The 20,152-nt window shown below is 45.2% G+C and overlaps 1 protein-coding gene across 4 annotated transcripts in view; it reads right to left on the reverse strand.

Moving 5' to 3' along the window:
• Positions 1 to 1,397: 1,397 nt before the first annotated feature.
• Positions 1,398 to 20,152, reverse strand: part of ANKRD28 (ankyrin repeat domain 28) — a 783,346-nt gene continuing 764,591 nt past the window's right edge. For all 4 annotated transcript variants that reach the window (XM_085630427.1, XM_085630426.1, XM_085630428.1 and 1 more), the window contains exon 28: positions 1,398 to 4,435. In XM_085630427.1, coding sequence (XP_085486553.1) covers positions 4,149 to 4,435 — 287 coding nt within the window. In that variant the 3' untranslated portion in view covers positions 1,398 to 4,148. The remainder of the gene's footprint in view (positions 4,436 to 20,152) is intronic.

Consider the following 20,152-nt stretch of genomic DNA (forward strand, 5'->3'; position numbering starts at 1 on the left):
TTTCTTGAATCACCGATGCGTTGGGTTTCATACTGGTTTCCACCACAAACGAAGTAGGTTGAGAGCACAAAAAATAGAGAAAAGGGGGTACCTCTTTGAAAAATGCCAAAACTGTGGCACAAAAGTAGAGTTTTTCATTCAGCTCTGCATGTTTCTGGTAAGGTGGTGACTTTAGCAGAGCAATCCGTTAACTGATGCCATTTTAGGAAAATAAACAGTTATTAAGAAAAAAAATTCCTACGTTTCTAAAAAATAAACTCGAACATTTGCTATATTTTGCATATCTTCTTGGTATCCTCCAAGGGAATCCACAAACCCTGGGCACATTTAGAATCCCCAGGATATTGGGGAAAAAAGGACACACATTTGGTGTGGATACCTTATGCAGAAAAAGGTTGTGGAACCCCAAGAGCGAACTGCACCAAATAGCCAAAAAAGGGGCCAGCATCTAAGAGGTTAAGAACCAGTAGCAGAAGAATTATAAGTCTGACCGTGGATTTTATGCATTACTCATGACAACACTTATAATGCGATTTCTCCAAAAAGGAAACCATTCAACTTTGCAAGCATTCTTGGATTATAGTCTGCAAGTAAGCATGATCTGGATAAAAAAAACTAATCAGCATTGTCACAATACCTTGACTTTTCTCATGTGATGTTCAAAGTTGACCCTTGGGACCGAACACGGTGGCAGCAAATGAAATCTTAATATGTTGCTAACAAATGAGATGTTCTTAGTTCCAAGTGGATATCAGAGGATGGTTTAAAATCAGACAAAAAATTGCTATGGTGCCAGATCCAACCACTAGACTGAATATAGGCATGCAAATCGGGTAAGAGATTCACAATACAAAATGAACAATTCAGGCCATTGACTGCAGAATAAGCCTCTTTTAAACTGAAAATGTACGTGGAGACGGAGTGGATAAGAAGGCCTATCTCTGTTCCAGGTAATCTAAAATGTGTAAAGAAATGACAGCACGGTTCCCCTTCTGGGATCCTGTCAATGTCCGATGTGGACATAGTGGAATCTGCATCTGTCTGCTCCCTCTTGGTGACAGTTTCATAACTCTGCAACTTCTTGGTCAACCGTTCAAAATTCACTCAACTTCTCATGTTTCAGCTTTTGACAGGAATTCAAATCTACCAACGGATGTGAAAAAACACCCTTCATAGCCCAAGTTGGAGATAATTTAAAACCTTCCTTAGCCTTTTCCATCTATTCAACCTTTATCATTCCTCTTATGTTTGCCCATTTCTTTTATTGGCATCTAACGAAATGTGACTTTAGCTTTATATAAGGACAAGTAAAAAACAACTCCCAAATTACTGCTGTAGTGAAGCAAAAACAAGACATCACAACCACCACCACAAAAGTACTGTACATGAGGCAAGTGGATTGTTCATTAAATACAACTCACATCTCGGTTTTATTTATACTCCATAAAATATACAGGAATCTCCATGTCTGAAAGAGTGCAGAGAATGCAGTAGGTAAGCAGTCGCTATCCTATGTACATGCGTATATCAAGTCTTCAAAAAACTCACAAAAAATATCAAATAGATCAAAATACTGTCCGTTTTCACACTTTGTGTTCAGAAAACCAGCTGCTTAGTTACAGTTCTCTTAGTTTTCCAGTATCACAATACAATAAGGACTGGTGGTAATCGGGGTTGATTGGTTGCACTTCATTTGCACCTTACCTTTACACGCTGGAGCACCGGGCATGGGATAAGCAATTTCACTGGTAAAAGTAACAGGTTTAAACACGAACCAAACAAAGCTGAAAATCGTATTAACTAGACAAACGTAAGCTTCTGCTTGAGAACCAAGAAAATCATGTATCAGCAGGAATATATTTTGTAGTCATTTGGCCATTTATAAGAATTCTACGGTCAAGGCAGCGAATTCACCAGTAGTAAAGTCTTCTAAGTTTCTAAAGGCAAAGCATTTATTTTTTTACCCTTCCTTCCTACACCCAACTATCACATCCCAACCATAAGCTCGCACTCTTTTCACAGCAGGGACTTTATAAAAAAAAAATGATTCTTCAAAATTAATCAAAACCACACTAGAGGTACATAGTACATCCGGATCATAAAACACCAAGAGCTGTTGAGCCAGAGTGGTATGGAAGGGAAGCAGAGTGGTCCAATTGGATATTTGAGAGAGGAATGGGACTGCTTTTGTAAGTCAACAATATATACACAGAAAAGGGAAGGTGGGAATGTTGCTTCAAAAGTCCGCACCACGAGAACATAGCATGCATCTAAGAAAGCATGCTACACCTGCCATTGTCTAAAGCCTTTAGAATTCTTGGGGGAACTTAACTTGCACCCAAAACCGAACATGCAAGTATTGGCCAGACTTGCTTAAATTGTGGAAGCATCACACTATACAGACTGGCCAGGTGAAATGTAGAGTCCCTACAAAGCCCATCTAGACTGTTGAACATGACAAAGCCACCCACGGAGGCATAATAATTGAGATCGGGGTACAAAAGTAGCGTACACGCTAATGCGTGAACAATATTGCATTCGTTTTACGGTGGAACCCATTCATGTACCTTTTGAGCCAAACAATCATCACACAAGCCGAGGGCCCTTGATGGCCACCACTTTTGCATCCCCTTAACTGCTGCTCAGATACAGCTCTGCAAAGCTGGCCATGGCCGCTTGTATGCCATTACAGTGTATTATGCCATTACAGACTTGACCCCAGAGAATGTGGGCACAACACTGCAGGCAACTGATTCTTTTACTTTTGGGAGTGATCCTGTTCCAAAGGCAACCTAGCAGGAGTGGAAAGAGGGAAAGGAGAAAGTGGAAATGCCCCAACATTACCACAAATGTACTAGACCAGACAATCTTTACACAATGCGAGTACTCGATAGGTCCCCAATTGGGAGAAGTATACCAGTTCAATGTGGAGGGTTTCACCAAAGGTAAGCTAGTGCAAGGACCTAATGCAACGCTCTTCCCAGGTGAAAGGTCACACCATACTCTGGTGAAGAAAAACAAGAAATACAGCATTTCAAGAAGGAGCAATCCCTGCCTTTCAACTCTCCAGTCTGTGTTCTGCTGAATCCTACACACTTCTGCACTAAACTCAGAGTAGCTGTTAATATTCTTTATTGATTAGCAGATCTTGCAGCTAGACTGGTTTGTCCTGTTCCACAAAAACTCAACTGTATTACTGCTGGGCACCTCTGAATGAGTTAACATGGGCTCTTGTTCTTCCAGCCGGCACACCACCTGTCATTCTTAAAATAAACAATTCAACATAAAAACCAAATGTTAAAAGCTAAAACTAAGCAACCCCAAATGGTCCAAGTCCTTAAAAAAATACCCTGTACACAAATCTTAAACTGCAACTCGGCAGCTGGCTTAAATGTAAAGTTTTAGCATTATAAAATTATGTGAAGTTCATTTTGTCTCTTCCGCCCACCTGACACTTCTCCAAAACAGATCTTATTCATCCACTTTCTTATATTTGAATTGTCTTTGAAACTATAAGGAATAACTGAACACAACACCATGTCCTGCCACTGCGGTCAAGACCATAGAGGTTTGGCTGTTTCTCCACTTCCAGTTTTGACATGAAAAGTACTGAATCTCAATTTACAAAAAAACCTTAAATTATTTGGTCCTTTGGCAATTTGCTGCACACACAATGCCTATTGTACCACACTTGTTTATTGCCTTTAAATCATTTTGTCATCTAGAAAGATTTGTACAGCTGGTGTTGCTCTATTTACAGTAGTGTTATTGTAGACCAGCCTGGGGCACATGGCCGCACGTCGCTGCTCCGGGCACCACATTGTAGAAACAACAAAATAAAATTCTATGGACATTCATTGCTTTAGTTCTTGGTCGCCGACCTGGAAACTGTTGAGCTCCTATTCACAGATGCAACTTGCCCAAAGAATACAAATGGCGAAAAGCCCCAAGTCTTCAGGGGCCTCCACTGCAGCTTAGTTCCTCTTCGTCAAAGGCATGAGTGCTTAAAAATCGTATAAAACCATAGCGGTCATCCCTGTGGCCAAGAAATCAAGTGCATTTCTAGCACTTGAGCCTAATGAATGTGGGCGGTTCGCGTCCTTCCCACATGCCCGGGCTCCTCAGCATGACTGCTCTAAGTGACAACCTCAGTACGTCTCCGAATCCGAATCGTTTAACTCATCATCCTCTGGGTAGGGGTAGCCATCTTCCCGGCTGATGCTGTTGAAATTACAGTAGGAGCTGTGTTCGTTTCGCACAAGTGGCAGTGAGTCGAAGGTGACCGTCTTAGAGGTGTTTGTATAGTGGTTGATGGCACTCAGAGTCAGAGAGGGAAGCACACCGCTGGAGGAGACAGGCATCATGGTGGCCAGGATCAGAGCTAGACAGTCAGCCACATCCTTATTGGGGGCACAAGCCAATGCTGGAGTGTAACCTGAAATATGAAAGGAAAACTGTTAGCAGACCACATTGCAGTCTCAATTGGAGATCTGGCTCTAAAAATGCAATGTTCTGTTGACCATTTTCAAATTACTATTAAACCTTTATGGCCTTTTGTCAGCAACAATGGAGCAGACCAAGGATTGTGGCATAAATACCCCTCCAATGTTTCCTCTTGCCCTACTTCACGCCATAAAAGATGCCTCTCCATAACAGCATAGATAAGACCTGGAGAACAAGTTACTTCCGGTAGGGCCTTTTCTGTTATAGACTAACTGCAGATGCCTCACCTTGTTAACATCCCAAGGCATCAGACAGGATCTGGAAATTTCTGTAGCAATTACTTTGTGTGCCGGATCCGTCCCACCATGGATATTGCATTGGGGCCCCTATATAGGGACCACCGCCACACGCTGATGGCAGCATCTTTCTGAACTCTGTCAAGGTCAGCAGACGTGGAACCCCCAGAAATCAATAGGTGACAGTGTGCAGATGTGATCAACTGATAGAACCGTATCAATGGACAACATGAGTCCATTCAACAGAAAACAGCGAGGTCAGTGAGATAGAGTCTCTACCAGAAAAGGCATTACCAAAGGTAAGTAACTTGTTCTTCTGATAGAGACTAACCACAGATTCCTCGCCTGTGAATATATACCACAGCAATACCGCCACGGTGGTGGGTCTGTGGAATGGCGTAGACCAGAAAATCCTTCAGGAGAGATCGGACGAAGTGTCTATCCCACCAGACCTCATTATCCAGACAGTAAAGCTTCGTGAACATACAGAGCTACACCCACGTAGCAGCCTTCACTCTGGTGTTATGAGTTCACAAGCCGCCTGCGCGCTGCTTCTTTGCTAGCCCGTAGCAGATCTTGATGCATGGTATAATCCATATAGAATTTGAAGAATGGTCTGGAGCACAGATGGGAAGTAACAAATAAGTAAACGTGCAAACGTAAGCGCAGAAAGTTATAAAGATGGACCACGAGGACCAGTCTATTATGTACCTTAGGATGGGACTTGGTCTGGTGGTTTTCACACAGATTATACTAGAATCTCCTTAAGTGAAAGATTTCATATTAACAGTGTGCAATATACTGGTTTCAGTCCTTATGGGACTACAGCCAGCAGTATCAATTAACAGCCAAATAATGATTAAATGAGTTTCCAGATAAAACGGAATGGAAAATGAGACAGCCGACCTGTTTCATCGATAAGAATTTTTCAAGACAATCCTATTTGAAGAGAATGCAAGATGGATGTTAGAGATTGGTAAGCGAAATATGTAGCCAACTGAAGTGGCGGAAGTCTTTCTAGAGTAAAGAAATTAATAGTAATGGCCCCCAATGGATTGCCAAGGTAGTTTGGTCCGGTATTGTTGACTACATCCAGTTTACAGATGCTTTGTTTATTCCCACCACCACAGACCACAAACACAACCTTTCTCTAATAACACAGGACCAAACTACCTCCTCTGTCCATAGTCATGATAAATGGCACTTTGATCATCATGTTGTTGTGCATTGGTTCTGAGTGTCCGGGTGGATTCATTTTCAAAACCCAACAAAAATATTGGATTAGAGTATGGCATCTATAAGGTGAAGGGTGGAGTCTGCCTCGACACAGGAGATGGCACTGGGCTTAGCGGTGGTCTTTAAGCCAGTAGAGTTGGCACCGAAAGCAGAGTCCGAGCAGAATATGAGGCCAGTTCTTGAGAAGAGATCGGCATTGGGTCGAGGTTTAGTAGAGCAGTTGGTGCCAGGGAAGGATCTGCTGGGAGAAAACAGACTGTATTCCACCTCACATCTCTGGTGCCTGAAGGTGCTTCATGGGAACTCAGCAAGGCACCAAAAATGTTACCCATGGCCAGGCAAAGCTCATGGAACTGTTGTGGCATCACTGCCCGTTGGACACTGGGCAGGAATGGGACCGGGCATTGAGAATGACTTTGTTGCCTGGAGAACCCCGAATGATAGGAGTAGCACAACAAAGGGAACCTGTGCTTGGATCAGGTAATTTATTCGATTTTCTCAATTTACCCGAGCCCTTTAACTTAGATGATGGCAGGTCCCATGAACAGCGAGAGCAAGACTGCGGTCATGATTAACTGAGACCACTGCTTCTACTTACTGAGTTTGGGGATGACAAGTTAGCCTCTTGGTCCCAAATGGAATTCCTATTTATCTTGGCACAGCCGCTTGGAGTTAAGAGCCATGTTTTGTACCGAGGCACCAGAGACAGTCGCTGTCAGTAACAGACATTTGTTGATTACAGGCACGACACAGTTTGAACCGTGTTGTTTTAGGGGGGATGTCATGATGCAAACTGTAAACATTTGGAAGGAAAAGATCTGTGAGGTATGGTAGGATGTGGAAGCTCCAGATCCACATCAGCAGGTACGGAAAGAAAGGAACTGACGTCAGGGTGCAAAGGTGGAGCATATATAGTGGCACTGATGCCATAGCCAGGAGGGGAAGGGAATCACTACGAAAGTTTCTGGATCCGGTCTGAAACCTGTGGCTACTCACACTGCGAGGAATCTGCAGTTAGAAGTGTCTTTCAGAATAAGTGAATGTGGGGTTTTTATAGCGCCCCAAGTAAAACTATTTAACTACAAAATGCATATTCCCAGGAACTTATTGATGTCTGTGTGTGGTACCTGATCCTACAGGGATATTAATAAATTAATGTTCAAGAGAAAACCTCTCACCCACGAAATGGTGGCATGCTTCATCACTGTTGTTTTCTTTCACCCGGGTAGGAAGATGCCACCAGGGCGGGCTAAACCTAGTCCGAGAGCTCTTACATATTCAAATTTCTGGACAAATCTGGGAGTTCAGCCAATTGTAAAAATGGTTATAGGTATACCCTAAATACCTTTATTCAGTGGTGATCCATACCATGATTAAAAACCTATAATCTGGATACCAGGTGGAAATCCAATGGTTCTGGCATCCTCATTGTATCAACATGTTTCAGCCGATTTCATAATGCCTGATCAGTCACTCTGCCTTCTTCAAGGCACCTAGACCTTCTTGCCAACCTTTATCCAATTCTAAAGGAAACAAGCATTGGCATAGCCAATAGGTCTCGCCTTTGGGACCTTATAAGTATTTAGTTATGCAGCACAATATCCTTGGTGCAACAACATCAACTGTTGCATGGCTAAACACTTATAAGGTCCCAAAGGCGAGACCTATTGGCTATGCCAATGCTTGTTGTTAATTTGTACTTTGCATGTAAGTGCAATAGGGAAATTGAACGGAAGTTGGCAAAATTGTTGAGATCGATCATTGGTATTTTTCAATAGCGGGGTGACTATAGCAGCTTTCCAGTAAGGGTGTGCTATTAATGAGGAAAGTTGGGAGATACATAAAGTAGTCAAAAAAAGGAGTAAAGGTGTTGATGACTTTCTTCATTTGATGTACTGAACAGACATGCAACGAAGAAGCAGAAGTTAAGGATCCTGAGATGCTGGCCATCTGATCAATCGTCACTCGTGCAAATAAGGTCCAGGATCGAAAGTTAGATTCTCTGTCCGTTTGCCAGGAGTATTTGCAAAAAGTTGTTAGCCAAGCTAGTGATTTTTTTGTAAAAGAAATCCGACAATTACATAGTTCTTGAGAAGTTATAATATGATGAACCCCAGAACATGGACAGACCATATTTTTAAAATAAATTGTGAACACTTTTTGGTAGGATTTTTTTAGCTCGAAATGCACTCATAAAAATAGCCGGCTTTCATCCTTTAAAGCAGTGTGTAGCAGTGGTATAGTTCATCTTTATTCCGCCCGACCTTTTGGATTGTAATTTTGTTCTCAATTTTCTTTTAATTGTTTTACGAATCTGTTTGGACGATTTAAGTTCTGCTGTGTACCAGAGAGCCGTTGGTTAACTTTGCAGTGGAATGGTCTGTTTTAGGGTTTCAATATAGACTTAGACTCTCTGAACTAATATGCCCATGCCAAGAACCTTCTCTTAGGCTACTCAGAGCAAAGGCTTTTCAGTACCTGTGTGGATTGAATCACTCTGTACAGCAAGCAGGGCGCAAAGGGTGTGTGGACCACAATGTACGCAATCTCTCCATCTCTGCGTGCACGTTTTTACAAGACTTGCTCCAGGGATCTTCGGAATCTGTCCATTGTCAGGCACTCAGAGTGGACATACTGACACAACATGCAAGGTTTATACACCCACTTGAAAGTCCAATGTGTAGACAAACGCTGACAGGGAGGGAAAGAGACATGGAGGGGGAACGGGTGGTGCCACAAGGAACGAAAAAGAGTGTCAGGCAAGCGACAGAGGCTTATTATGGAGAGAAGGAGACGGTTGATTGAATGCGGAGATTAGGAGGGAAACTGAGGGCAGGATACGGAAAGAGGGAGGAACGTATGCAGAGGTATAGAAACAAAAAGCCAGAGAACAGATGCTGTATAAGAGAGGAAGGACAGGGACAGAGACGGAGAGATACATAGTAGGAGAAACAGGAGATAAGGGTCGGCAGAAAAAGACAAGAGACGCAGGGTGGTAAAGTGTTGTGGATTAAACAAACAAGAGAGTGGGGCGTGCGTGCATGTGCGCGCAGCCTGCTCTTTTTAGAAGCATATACTCGTGCTTGTGGCGCGCTCCCGCAAGGTGGATGCCGCCACAAGCACGAGTATGTGCTTCTAAAAAGAGCTGAACGACGGCTAAAGGTCGTAGTCGTAGGCGAGATCTAAAAGCACCACACAAAAAGATCCCACACTATATTAGAAAAATAGAGCCTAATTCAATAAATAAAACAAGACGAAAACAACAAAATTCCAATTAGCAGAACTGGAGATATTGAATTTCAAAGTTTATAGTGAAGAATATCACAAAGAAGCACTATTGGGGATAACTAGTCGTACCGGACCTGGACAGTGTAACTAGTTCAGGCCAACCGCGCTGTGTAGCGTGTGCCAGCTACAGGGACTCAGTTAGGCCCACTGAACGAAGTAACTTAAATCCTGGTTGCGAAGTATTGTGTGGATCCACATCAACAATGTGTCGAGCAGTAGAGGCAATGCATCTGTTCCACTGGCAAGCACCTTAGGCCCACTTCCAAGGGTCCAGGACTAGGGTGGCACCACTTGGCAGGGTAGACTCACAGATAGAGTCCAGGTGCAGGGGTTGGAAACCTATGTCCCTGATGCTTCAGATTAGGAGGCCAGCCAGCTAACCCTTGGGAGTCCCTATGGGTTCTGGGGTCAAGTGATTCAGGTCCAGTCCTTCTCATTCAGGCAAGATGGCAGCAAAGCAGGAGCTCAGCAAAACCGTCTAGAAGAGTGGCAGCCCTTCAGCAGCACAGCAGTTCTTCCTGGTAGGGTATCCACAATTCCAGAAGTGTACTGAAGTGGTGGTGTCTGAGGTCCAGTACTTATACCTAGTTGTACCTTTGAAGTTGAAGAGACTTCAGACATGCCTTTGAAGGACACAGGTCCTCCCACTTTCCTGCCCTGGCTCCAGACTCACTGCAGGGGGTATGCAGCCCTTTGTGTGGGGACAGGGCACAGCCTATTCAGGTGTAAGTAAGGCTGGGTCCAGCTCCTTACCCCCACCTTGCCAGGATGGCCTATCAAGTCACACCTAAGCTCTCATTGTGTGTGTGTGTGGCTGTCTAAGGGGACTATACAAAGCCCAGCTATTACCCATCTCAGACATGTGGTCATAGACAGGCAGCTGGCACCAAATGGCTAAAGTAAGAAAATGCCAACTTTCTAAAAGTGGCATTTTTAGAATTGTAATTTAAAATCTGACTTAAACATAAGTTAGGATTTTAAATTAGGAATCCAGAGACACCAAACTTGAATCCGTTATAGCTCCCATTTGGAAATGAGTCTTATAAAGTGTAATATGGTAATACCAATGTCATTCTATGGGCGAAATAGGCTGGCAGTAGTGAAAAACGACTTTTTTCACTAGCAGGACATGTAAAACTTTAGTGAATGTCCTGCCTTTTAAATACAGTGCACCCTACCCTCTGGGTTGTCCAGGGCCTACCTTAAGGGTGACTTACATTTATTTATAAATAGGATTGATTTAGGCCTGGCAAAAAGTTTCTTTTGCCAGGTCGAAATGGAAATGGCATTGTAAACTGCACACACATGCTCTGCAATGGCAGGGCTGGGGCATGGTTAGAGGGCTACTTAAGTGTGTGGCACAAGCAGTGCTGCAAGCCACATAGTCTCATTTAATTTACATGCCCCAGGCACCTGTAGTGCATTTTACTAGGGACTTATAAGTAAATTAAATATGCCAAATGGGTATGAGCGAGTATTATGTTTATAGGAGAGAGCACATGCAGTTTAGTACTGGTTAGTATTGGTTAAGTACTCCGAATCCTATGGCCAAAAAACAAGATCAGAAAAGGTGGAGGAGGAAGGCAAAAAGTTTGGGGGTGACCCTGCAGAAAGGGCCATTTTCCAGCACTACAGCATTCCGCACTGGCTCTAGGATTCTTTAAATTTGTCTGGCTAGCGCAAGTACATAGAATTGCTGAATTCAAGTCATAAGAATGCACCAAGGCCATGATTACTGAAATATGGTACACAATGTTGGGCAGACTTTTCCTTGAGTTAATTTGTCAGAATCAGGTGCGGACTACTCTAGAAATAGGAAACTCCAGGGAGACGTCTGTATCCAACATAAATGCCTAAAATTATAGACCACTTTTAGGAGAGCTACAGTTGGCCTATGATCTCAGACCAGCTCAGGGTTTTATTTTATTGATGGCATTTCTAGTTTTGAGGAGCTCCCTTTTAGCTAGATTACATTTTGAGAACGTGGAGGCAGTCCGTGAATGCACAGTTGTTAGGACTTCAGAATGTGTCTGGTGGAAAGGTAGAGGAAGGTACCCGAATGGTAAAAATAACTTGTGTATTGTATGCCTAAAAATAAATTTGAACTCCTGTGTTATGAAGGAGTAAGGCTAGAAGCAGCATATAGATACTGAACAGCAAAGTGAAGAGCCCAGATCCCTGAGCGACACAACAGTTGGTGGGTGTAGCTTCAGACATCGAGGAAGAAGAGTGGTCTGAGAAATAGGTGGTCAGAAATAAGATTATCTACTTGAGGCCAGAACTTTGAGGCATATGTCTTTTAATCTAAGAACAAGTAATTAATGTATGAAAATCTGCCACAATGAAAAGCTGTTGGAGAAAAGCCAAGCAGTAAATCCAACAAGCATTGGCAAAACCAATAGGTCTTGCTTTTCCTTTCAGTTAAAAAACCAGCGACTGGCTTTGCCAGTGCGTATCATCTTCAGCAGCAGTCAGTACATGGAGCTGCTGGGCATGCAGAAAGCTGGATGGCTGCCTGAAGGCTTGCAAGATTGACACTACTGTGACGCCATCTTGAATTGAGAGCATTAAACAGATGCCCGGTACCAGGATTGATGGAGTCTCTGGGTGCAGTTAAAAGCAGCAGCAGCCAGGCGGAGGGATTAAAAGGAGCCATCACATGTGCTGAAAAAGAGGACTAGCAGGATAGAGTAAACCCCTGGACACATTGATAGATTTAGATTTGTGCCGGATGTCTCGTAAGAGCCAAACTTGGGGCAGCCATCTACTCATTTAAAAAAAAAAAAATACATGCGACCATCTTGTGCTCGGGCATCTGACAAATCAAACATTAAAAAGAAAAAAATATTCTTTAAAAATCTAGAAATGTATTATGTGCTGGCATGAGGTAAACAACTGAATGTTATAATTGGATTGTCCACTTTTCCATTGCAGTGCGTGAGAGTATTTTACATCTTCAAAAATACAGTCAATAGATAAGGCGAGAGAATACTACTTCTCTGGGGTGGAGCCAAAGTTGTCTTTTGTGTATGTTAAAGTATTTGTAACAATATGTCTACGAGACATAGGGTTGTTGCCCCTGGTTGGTTTTTTTTCCCGGCCTGGCCTGTATTTTTATGTTCAGGTTGGTAAATATATTGAGATCACCACTGAAAGCCATTTTTTCACTCCAGAAACTTGAGGCTAAAACAGCACACACTTAAAGAAAGTTGTAACAACATATTTGAGAACTTTCTACATCGTTTCACCATTATTATTAGTGCAAACTGAACGGTAATTGTCATGTTACTAAATAATCCTGACCTTTTACACAAGTTCTTCTTTACCTACCAGTTCTTGGCTTTTCCAGAATACCAAAACGTAAACCAATGGCTGGTATTTTTTTTTCTATGAAAAGCGGCAACCCTAACCAGACAGATAAAACTGACTAACAAGACGATCAAAACTGTATTGAGCAAAAAGCCAAGCAGCACACTGAAATCTGCATATTCAGTGAAATTCATCCAGCACGAAAATAGTGGGAGAATGGACAAAAATCCAAGTAGCACATTTTTAAAAAGTTGCGCATTGAGGGAAAATCCTTACAGCACGTGGAAAAGGATGTCCATCTAGACTAGAGAAAAGCCAAGCAGCAGGTCCCCACAGTGGCGCCATTTCCAAGGACGCAGGGGGCCTTTCCCTTCTCGCAGACATTCCCGCGTGCTCCGTCTCCTGTTGCACTTTAATGAGTCTCATTTTTAGATCCGCCTGAGTCGCCTTGCTCTGAAATCGTATTGACCCTGCTGCTACATTTTTCAAACTTCAATATGCCGGGATTAGACGAAACCACTTAGTGGAGGCACTGAAAGGCGGGAGGAGGTGGGATGGGAGTGGCTGTCTCCTCACAGATTTACTGACAGGAGACGGCCGCAGGAGGCAGGCAGATACCTCTGACCTTGTGAGGGTTGGTCCAACAACCTTTTCTGTGGCGGGCCTCTACACATTCAGGTCTTTTTAAGATGGCAGGCTTGGGGAGGGAAGCGTGGAAAACTAAATTAGCTCCAGAAAGTTGATTATTACCCCACCCAGCTCCTTAGCGATTAAGGCATTCTTCTGTTGCCATGGTGTCGAAGGAAACACCGGGCATCGTTTAATGGAGGTTTCATCTAAATTTGGAAATAGAACCGTGGCATTAAAAAGGTTCAGATGCCTGGCCTCAGTGAGGGGCAGACCAGACAATGAAGTACAATATAGCATGAGACCGAAGTCGAGCGATTTAGGAAAGATGTCCTCATACTGGGCACACTTTTGAAAGAATTAGAGTCCCACTCTGTACTTGTTAGAAGCACTCGATTGGAAGACCAGCAGCAGTGCCTGTGCGAATCTAAGACCGAGCAGGCAGAGCAACAAGCGCTCGTCATGACGTTTTAGTTTTCCTTTTTCTGCCGTCCCACTTGGACGGCCTTGCCTGCTAAAAGGTTTCTTATCTTTATGGGGCCATGTGTTTGGCCCCATAAAGATAAGAAACCTTTTACTTCAGAAGGAAAGCAGGCGAGGCCGTCCAAGTGGGACGGCTCAAAAAGCCGAGAGAAAACGTCACAACAAGCTCTTTTCCAATGGCTGGCCACCGGTTTGCATAAACGGTGACGCCAGCCAATGGAAGAGAGGGGCAGGACTTCAAGCCCCTTACAGAAAATACCTATAAACATTAGATCTCTCCAGCGAGACTGCGCATGTGCGCAGCTTACGCTAGCGAGACCTAAAAATGAACAAAAGGAGGCACAAGGCTCTCCTACCAGAGTATTTTTGCAGAACCAGTAGGATGTCAAAATAGAGGTACTCATTACTTATAAAGTAGCATTATTTTTGGATAAACATGATCAACCAACTCAGGAGTCCCTGAGGTGAGAACGACTTGCCAATTCATTCTGTGTTCACAGCAAAGCATGCACTCTGTGTGTAGAAGTGAAATCTCACTTCAAGGTAACAGCACTCTGCATGCCATTAAGGCCATTTATTGTTCACATATACATCAGCATAACAACACAATAATGTGCTGTGATATATGGCTTAAGATGTGTCCATTTCAATCTAGCTCACCTAATTTAGGTTTCTAAGCTGGCCCGATCAGCTCAGAGGGAGGAGACTCTTCCAATGGACAGAACTACCCTTCTAACCATCTTCCTTTGTATCCCCCTTTTTAACCTCTCTCCAAGTCTCTCCTTTTTATTAACTACCGATATTGCTTTCACAGGTTACCGGTTTAATGCCTACTTACTTCTGAGCTAACAAATTCCACTGACTCAGATTGACTTCATCTTCTGGGTGAATGCCACAGACAGATATTAGTGGAATAGGTCCAAAGCAAAAACATTGCTGCTCCACTCTTATCTTCTACTTACACAAGCAGAGCAACAGTTCCGCCTGCGCTCCTAATCGCTTATGGGTAGACTTTATAAAGTGACTTCCTGGTGCTCATCAATACCTCGAGAGGTTGGCTATTTTTACACCACGATTGACTCATACCACAGCCACTTAGGGGAGCATCTTCCCTTGTGCTGACAAACAAATCTTGGAACTTAACCCCAAAAAGAACAATAGTCAAAGACAAAGCCTTGTGACACAGAAACTCAAGTGGCTCTGCTTTGCATAAACTGCCCGTGAAGCCATCCCTTATGCTTCTTACTGCGTACCGCTTCAAGCTTACAGTGCTGCAACAAATTTTAAGTGCACTCGATGGAAATTTACAAACAACAAAAACTCACCGCAACCAATACCATCCTCATCCGTGCAGAGTAAGACTCAGTCCCACCTAATCGCCCAACTGGAGTATATTGAGCCCTCGACAAGCGGTATTACATAATGACAAATTCTACAATTGAATACTTCTGGCTCATTCCAGAGTAATCCAGATTACATATGCATATGGGGGTGGGTGGGTGGGTGGGTGTGTGTGTGGGGGGGGGGGGGGCTAGAGATGCCAACAAGATGGCCGCACCTTAAAGATGCTCTGGCAGCTGATCAAAATAATGGCAGATTAAACATCAGCCAGAATGCCTTTAAAATGATGGCAGTGAAAAGCGTGTGGCCAAAAAGATTTGGGCGTGCCTGCAGGGCCAAGTGTAGCTGCAACACAGGATTGGAAGCCACAGGTGGATTGGAGGAAGTGAGGGCTGTGACCTGCAAGTAATCCAGAGACCTCACAGAGAACGGCTGGGTGCCCGCTAGTGCATGCAGTCATGCACAAGTGTTACAAATGTGAGGCTTGGGGCAGGCATGGCTGGTAACCTACCAATCTGCTTGCTGAAATGGTTGCGGTGATGTACTGCGCTGATATAAACGCCCCTGCAGGCAGCAGCTGATAGAACAAGTGGTAGTGCAGGAAAACAGGCGTCTGATCAGCCACCACAGACAGCATTGTAGAGTGTCTCTACCATACAGCGTATAAGAATTCACCTGAGGTCCGGGTGCGACCCGTGGGGATAAATAAACCACAGGGTGGGTGCTCGTGGCCACACCCAGATACACCAGTAATGAGCTTGTGTGTGTCCTGCTTCAGCGTAGCGACACTAGGCCTAGCAGTGTGTTTGTGCAGGGGCAAACACCACACTTGCGACCCAGGCGTGCTGCTGCCTCTATCCTGCCTGTGCAGAGAGCATGACTGCATGTGCTGCTGCGCATTGTGTTGCATCGCTCAGAAGTGTGGCCGACTGAGCCCAGGCCTAGCTGCGGACTGTGAGGGAGGATTTTGAAGGGGCAAGAGAGCTCCTTGCACATTTTGAAATAGTATTGGGACTATTTGTTAACTAGAGAAAATCCTGCCTGTTCCCTACTGCAGCTGGTAGAGATAGACCGGCTGCAGTGGGCGAAGTGATATGGTAACCTAGAGGCCTCCCATTCGTAGGGGTAAAAATTTACCACGATCAGACAGACCTTCTGGAGGGGAATATCAGGAGAGCCTTCCGTTATGTGAGGATGAATATGGAATTCTGGGCAGCCCTCGTCCTCTCTGTGATTGGCAGTAGTCCTATTGAAAATGGTTTCCTTGCCAAGGTTATTGTACTTCTTTGTAGAACTCCCGGTGTGGATTCCGGATGGAATATTTCACACCCTGCAATCATTGACCATGACCTTTATTTGGGGATCCGGCAGGCATAGAGCTGCAGGGGCTCACGCAGGGGGTGGCTGGGAGGATCCGCGGAACAGAACACTTGGACCCTTTTGTGCCAAGCCTGCATCTGTTATCCCGCATCGTGTTGCGATTGCCCACTCTGGGTGGGGGATGGCTCCAAATTTAGAGCACTTCGCAAGTGATGGGTCAGAAGTCTACAGAAGCTGAAGATTAGGCGCCCATATGCCCCAAAAATCCCGTTGGAATTTCTTTTGGAACTTCCCCATGAGGGAGACTGGAGCGGGTTGAGGGAAAGGATGGAGGCCAGACTAACAACTCTCGGAGTGCTTTATGAGGATGACTTCCTGCTACCATTCGAATACTTCCGAGAGCATTATAATTTACCTCAGCCACACTTTTTGTAAACATAGAGCCCTTGCCGCAGCCATTCACAAACACTGGGGGGGCAGGACTTACTGAACTTTCACTCTCGGGAGGGTGTTAATATCTAGTGGTTTCCTCTGGGACATATAAGGCAGTCACTTGTTTATACTGCTGGTTTCAGGGCAAGGCATTACCCGCACTTAATTTACGATTACGATGGGAGGAAAACCTGGGGGTTCCTATTGAAGAAAAAGTCTGGGATGAATTAGTGGAACGTTCCCCCTAAAGTGTCTAGAAATGCCCGGTTTCAATAGATAAACGTTTATATACTCCACAGGTCATATCTCACACCCGGACGGATAGATACTTTCTGACTGAAACTGCTAAATGACCCTTTTGTGAGGAGCTAGGGGCCAAATTCCTCCATATGTTTCAGAGTTGCCCAGAGCTGGGAAGCTTTGGGGGGGGATCAGTGCGGATACCTTGGCCGAGTTGACAGATGGACGTTCATTACACAAGGGGCATGGTTTGCTACATTGATTCCCACACACTTCCAAGACCAAAGTGACCAGCAGATTCCAGGACCTGGCACTCATATTAGCCAAGAGAGAGATTGCCAGGCATTGGAAATCACGGAAGGGGCCCTCAGTTGAGGGTTGGAAAAGAGTTCATACGTTGCGCAGATTGTGAAGGGGCTATATGACTGAGAAGAACCCAGAAGGGATCGAGGATTGCTGCCAGGGCATGGGAGGCATTGGTAACAGAACTGAAACACCCAGATTCCACCTCCCTTGAGGCACAAGATACCCCCTGAAATTGTATGTAACATCTATCTGCTATGAAGAATTTCGCTCTGATGACGTCAGATTGTCTTAGCATGAGACGGAGGGGAGTCTAAAAGTCTAGACAACATAAATCAGCATAGGTCGCTATCCCACACCAATACTATGTGATATTTCCTACGTTGACAATAAACGACTGACTCGGCCACGGCATGCCTAGAGTGAGGGGACGGGGGAGTAGTTTGTTTATCATAGTTTGATCTGCAACTTCTACCACGGAGAACTCTCACCTAGATATGGTTGGAAAGATGCATGCATTTGTGAATACATTTCTGAAATACTTATTCTCACCAAACCTGATCGAGGGAGAGATAGCCCGGATCATAAAATGACTAGTATAATATAGGTTTTATTGTACAATTGTGCATTGTTGTATGCGAGACCTGGTCTTATTTTGTAAGCAATAAAAATCAATTTAAATGTACCACGCCCTTCTCACCCCATATTCAGGCCTACGCATGATGGCTGGAAGTAAGGGGCGAGACTGTCAGGGGCCCCAGGGGTCGCAAGAGACACCCAATTCAGAGGGCAGGACCTAAGAAGAGGGGTGCAACGCCCAGAAGACCTCAGGCAAAGGCAGACAGCCAACGGGCGCAGCGCAAGCAGGTGAAAGACAACTGCCATGATGAAAGACCAGCAACAGAACCAGGCTCTACTGCGGCCCACTCCCTACGCCCACTCGTGTGTCACAGCACCTCCACCTTTCAGTGAGATGGACCCGGTCACGGCGGCACAGAGGTGGTGCTTCTGGATAGGATGGCTGCAACACTACTTCTGCACAACCCAGGAGGCTTACGGGGCGTGAAGATATCGCTCTTACTTCACTTCGGTGGGACAGAACTGTATGACTTATTTGAGAACTTGCCCAACACAGAGGTTTGGGGGTGGGGGGATGGAGACACTACTGCAGTAGCGACACTTCACCAGCATTTTGACCTGCAGCTCAACCCATACTACAAGAGGTTCAAATTGAGGCAGGCTCGACAGACGGAAGAGCAGCCAGTGGATGAGATCTACACACTTAAATTAGCGAGCACCTGCGTCAACATCAATCAGCCTGAAGAGATGTGCTCACACCACATGAGGCTCAGGGCCACTCAGAGGGCTGGCAGACTGTGGGTCGACACTACTCCAGCAGAAGTGCCTGTTCTATGAAAACTCCATTGAGCTCTTTGGGTACGTGTTATCAGGGGGGAAGCCTGAGCGTAGACTCAAAGCAGGTGTAAGCGATTCGAAAAATGCAGCGATCCCGTGGAACGCCACAGAGGTGGGAAGCTTCCTTAAAATGGCGACCTACTGTGGCCGGTTCATCCCGAACCTGGCCAACTTGTCCGCACCACTGACATCCTCTGGGAGTGGGACACACGCTGACATGGAGTTCCGCTGCTGAGTAAAGAAAGCGCTACTGGCTGATGCATACTTCAACCGTCCACATCGGACAGAGCTTGTGGTCGGTGCGAACCCGGTAGGACTAGGGGCAGCCCTAGTGCAGCTATATATGCGCACAAGTTATGTTATGTTATTTATTTGTTAAAGCGCAAACAGCTGCCCCAGCAACGGAGCGTCCCGGCGCTGACCTAACCAGTACCTGAGGGGAGGGGGGACCAACAGAGGAATTAGATGACAGAGAAGAGATGGGTTTTGAGTTCCTTTCGGAAAGCGATCAGATTGGTTTGGGTACGGATGTGCAGAGGTAGGGAGTTCCATAGCTTAGCCCCTAAGACTTTGAAGGAACGTCCACCCTGTCTGCAGAGCTTAGTTCGGGGGACCATCACGAGGTGTTGTCCCAGTGAGCGCAAGTTGCGCTGGGACGTGTATGGTACCAGAAGCGGGCGCAGGAGTTCAGGACAATCAGAGTTGAGAATTTTAAATGCCATGGTCAGGGTTTTAAAGTGGATCCGAGATTCAATTCGCAGCCAGTGCAAATTACGGATGGTGGCTCTGGCAGAGCACCTACGTGGGAGACCAACCACTGCTCTGGCGGCCGAGTTCTGGATACGTTGCAGTCTTGCTAGTTCAGCTTTGTTTGCCCCCAAGAGTAAGACATTGGCATAATCCAGCCGGGCAAGAATCATAGATTGTATGATGAGTTGGCGGGTTTTGGAGTCAAAGAATCCAAGTATGGGGTTGAGGCTCCTCATGAGACCCACACACGTAGCTGCCACTTTCTTCGTGTGGGACTGAAAGCTAAGTGAGGGGTCGAGCCAGACACCTAGGTTTTTGACGACATCTTTTGGCACGGGGGTGGGGCCAAGCACAGAGGGCCACCAATGATGGTTCCAAAGGGTAGGGTTTTTTCCCAGGAGGAGGACCTCCGTTTTCCCGGCATTTAGCTGCAAGCAGTTGAGTGTCATCCACCTAGCGACTGCTGCGAGGCCATCTCTGAATTTAGTTGCCGAAGGTGATGGACCTTCTGAGAGTGTGATGACCAGCTGTGTGTCGTCAGCGTACGACACCAGCGTAAGGTCCCACTCTTTTGCCACCACTGCGAGAGGCTGAACGTATAGATTAAATAGGGATGGGCTAAGCGCCGACCCCTGGGGGACCCCTTGCCCGATGGAGTGGGGTTGAGA

Source organism: Triturus cristatus, chromosome 10 (genome assembly GCF_964204655.1).
Source record: "Triturus cristatus chromosome 10, aTriCri1.1, whole genome shotgun sequence".
In the NCBI taxonomy this organism is placed as follows: domain Eukaryota; kingdom Metazoa; phylum Chordata; class Amphibia; order Caudata; family Salamandridae; genus Triturus; species Triturus cristatus.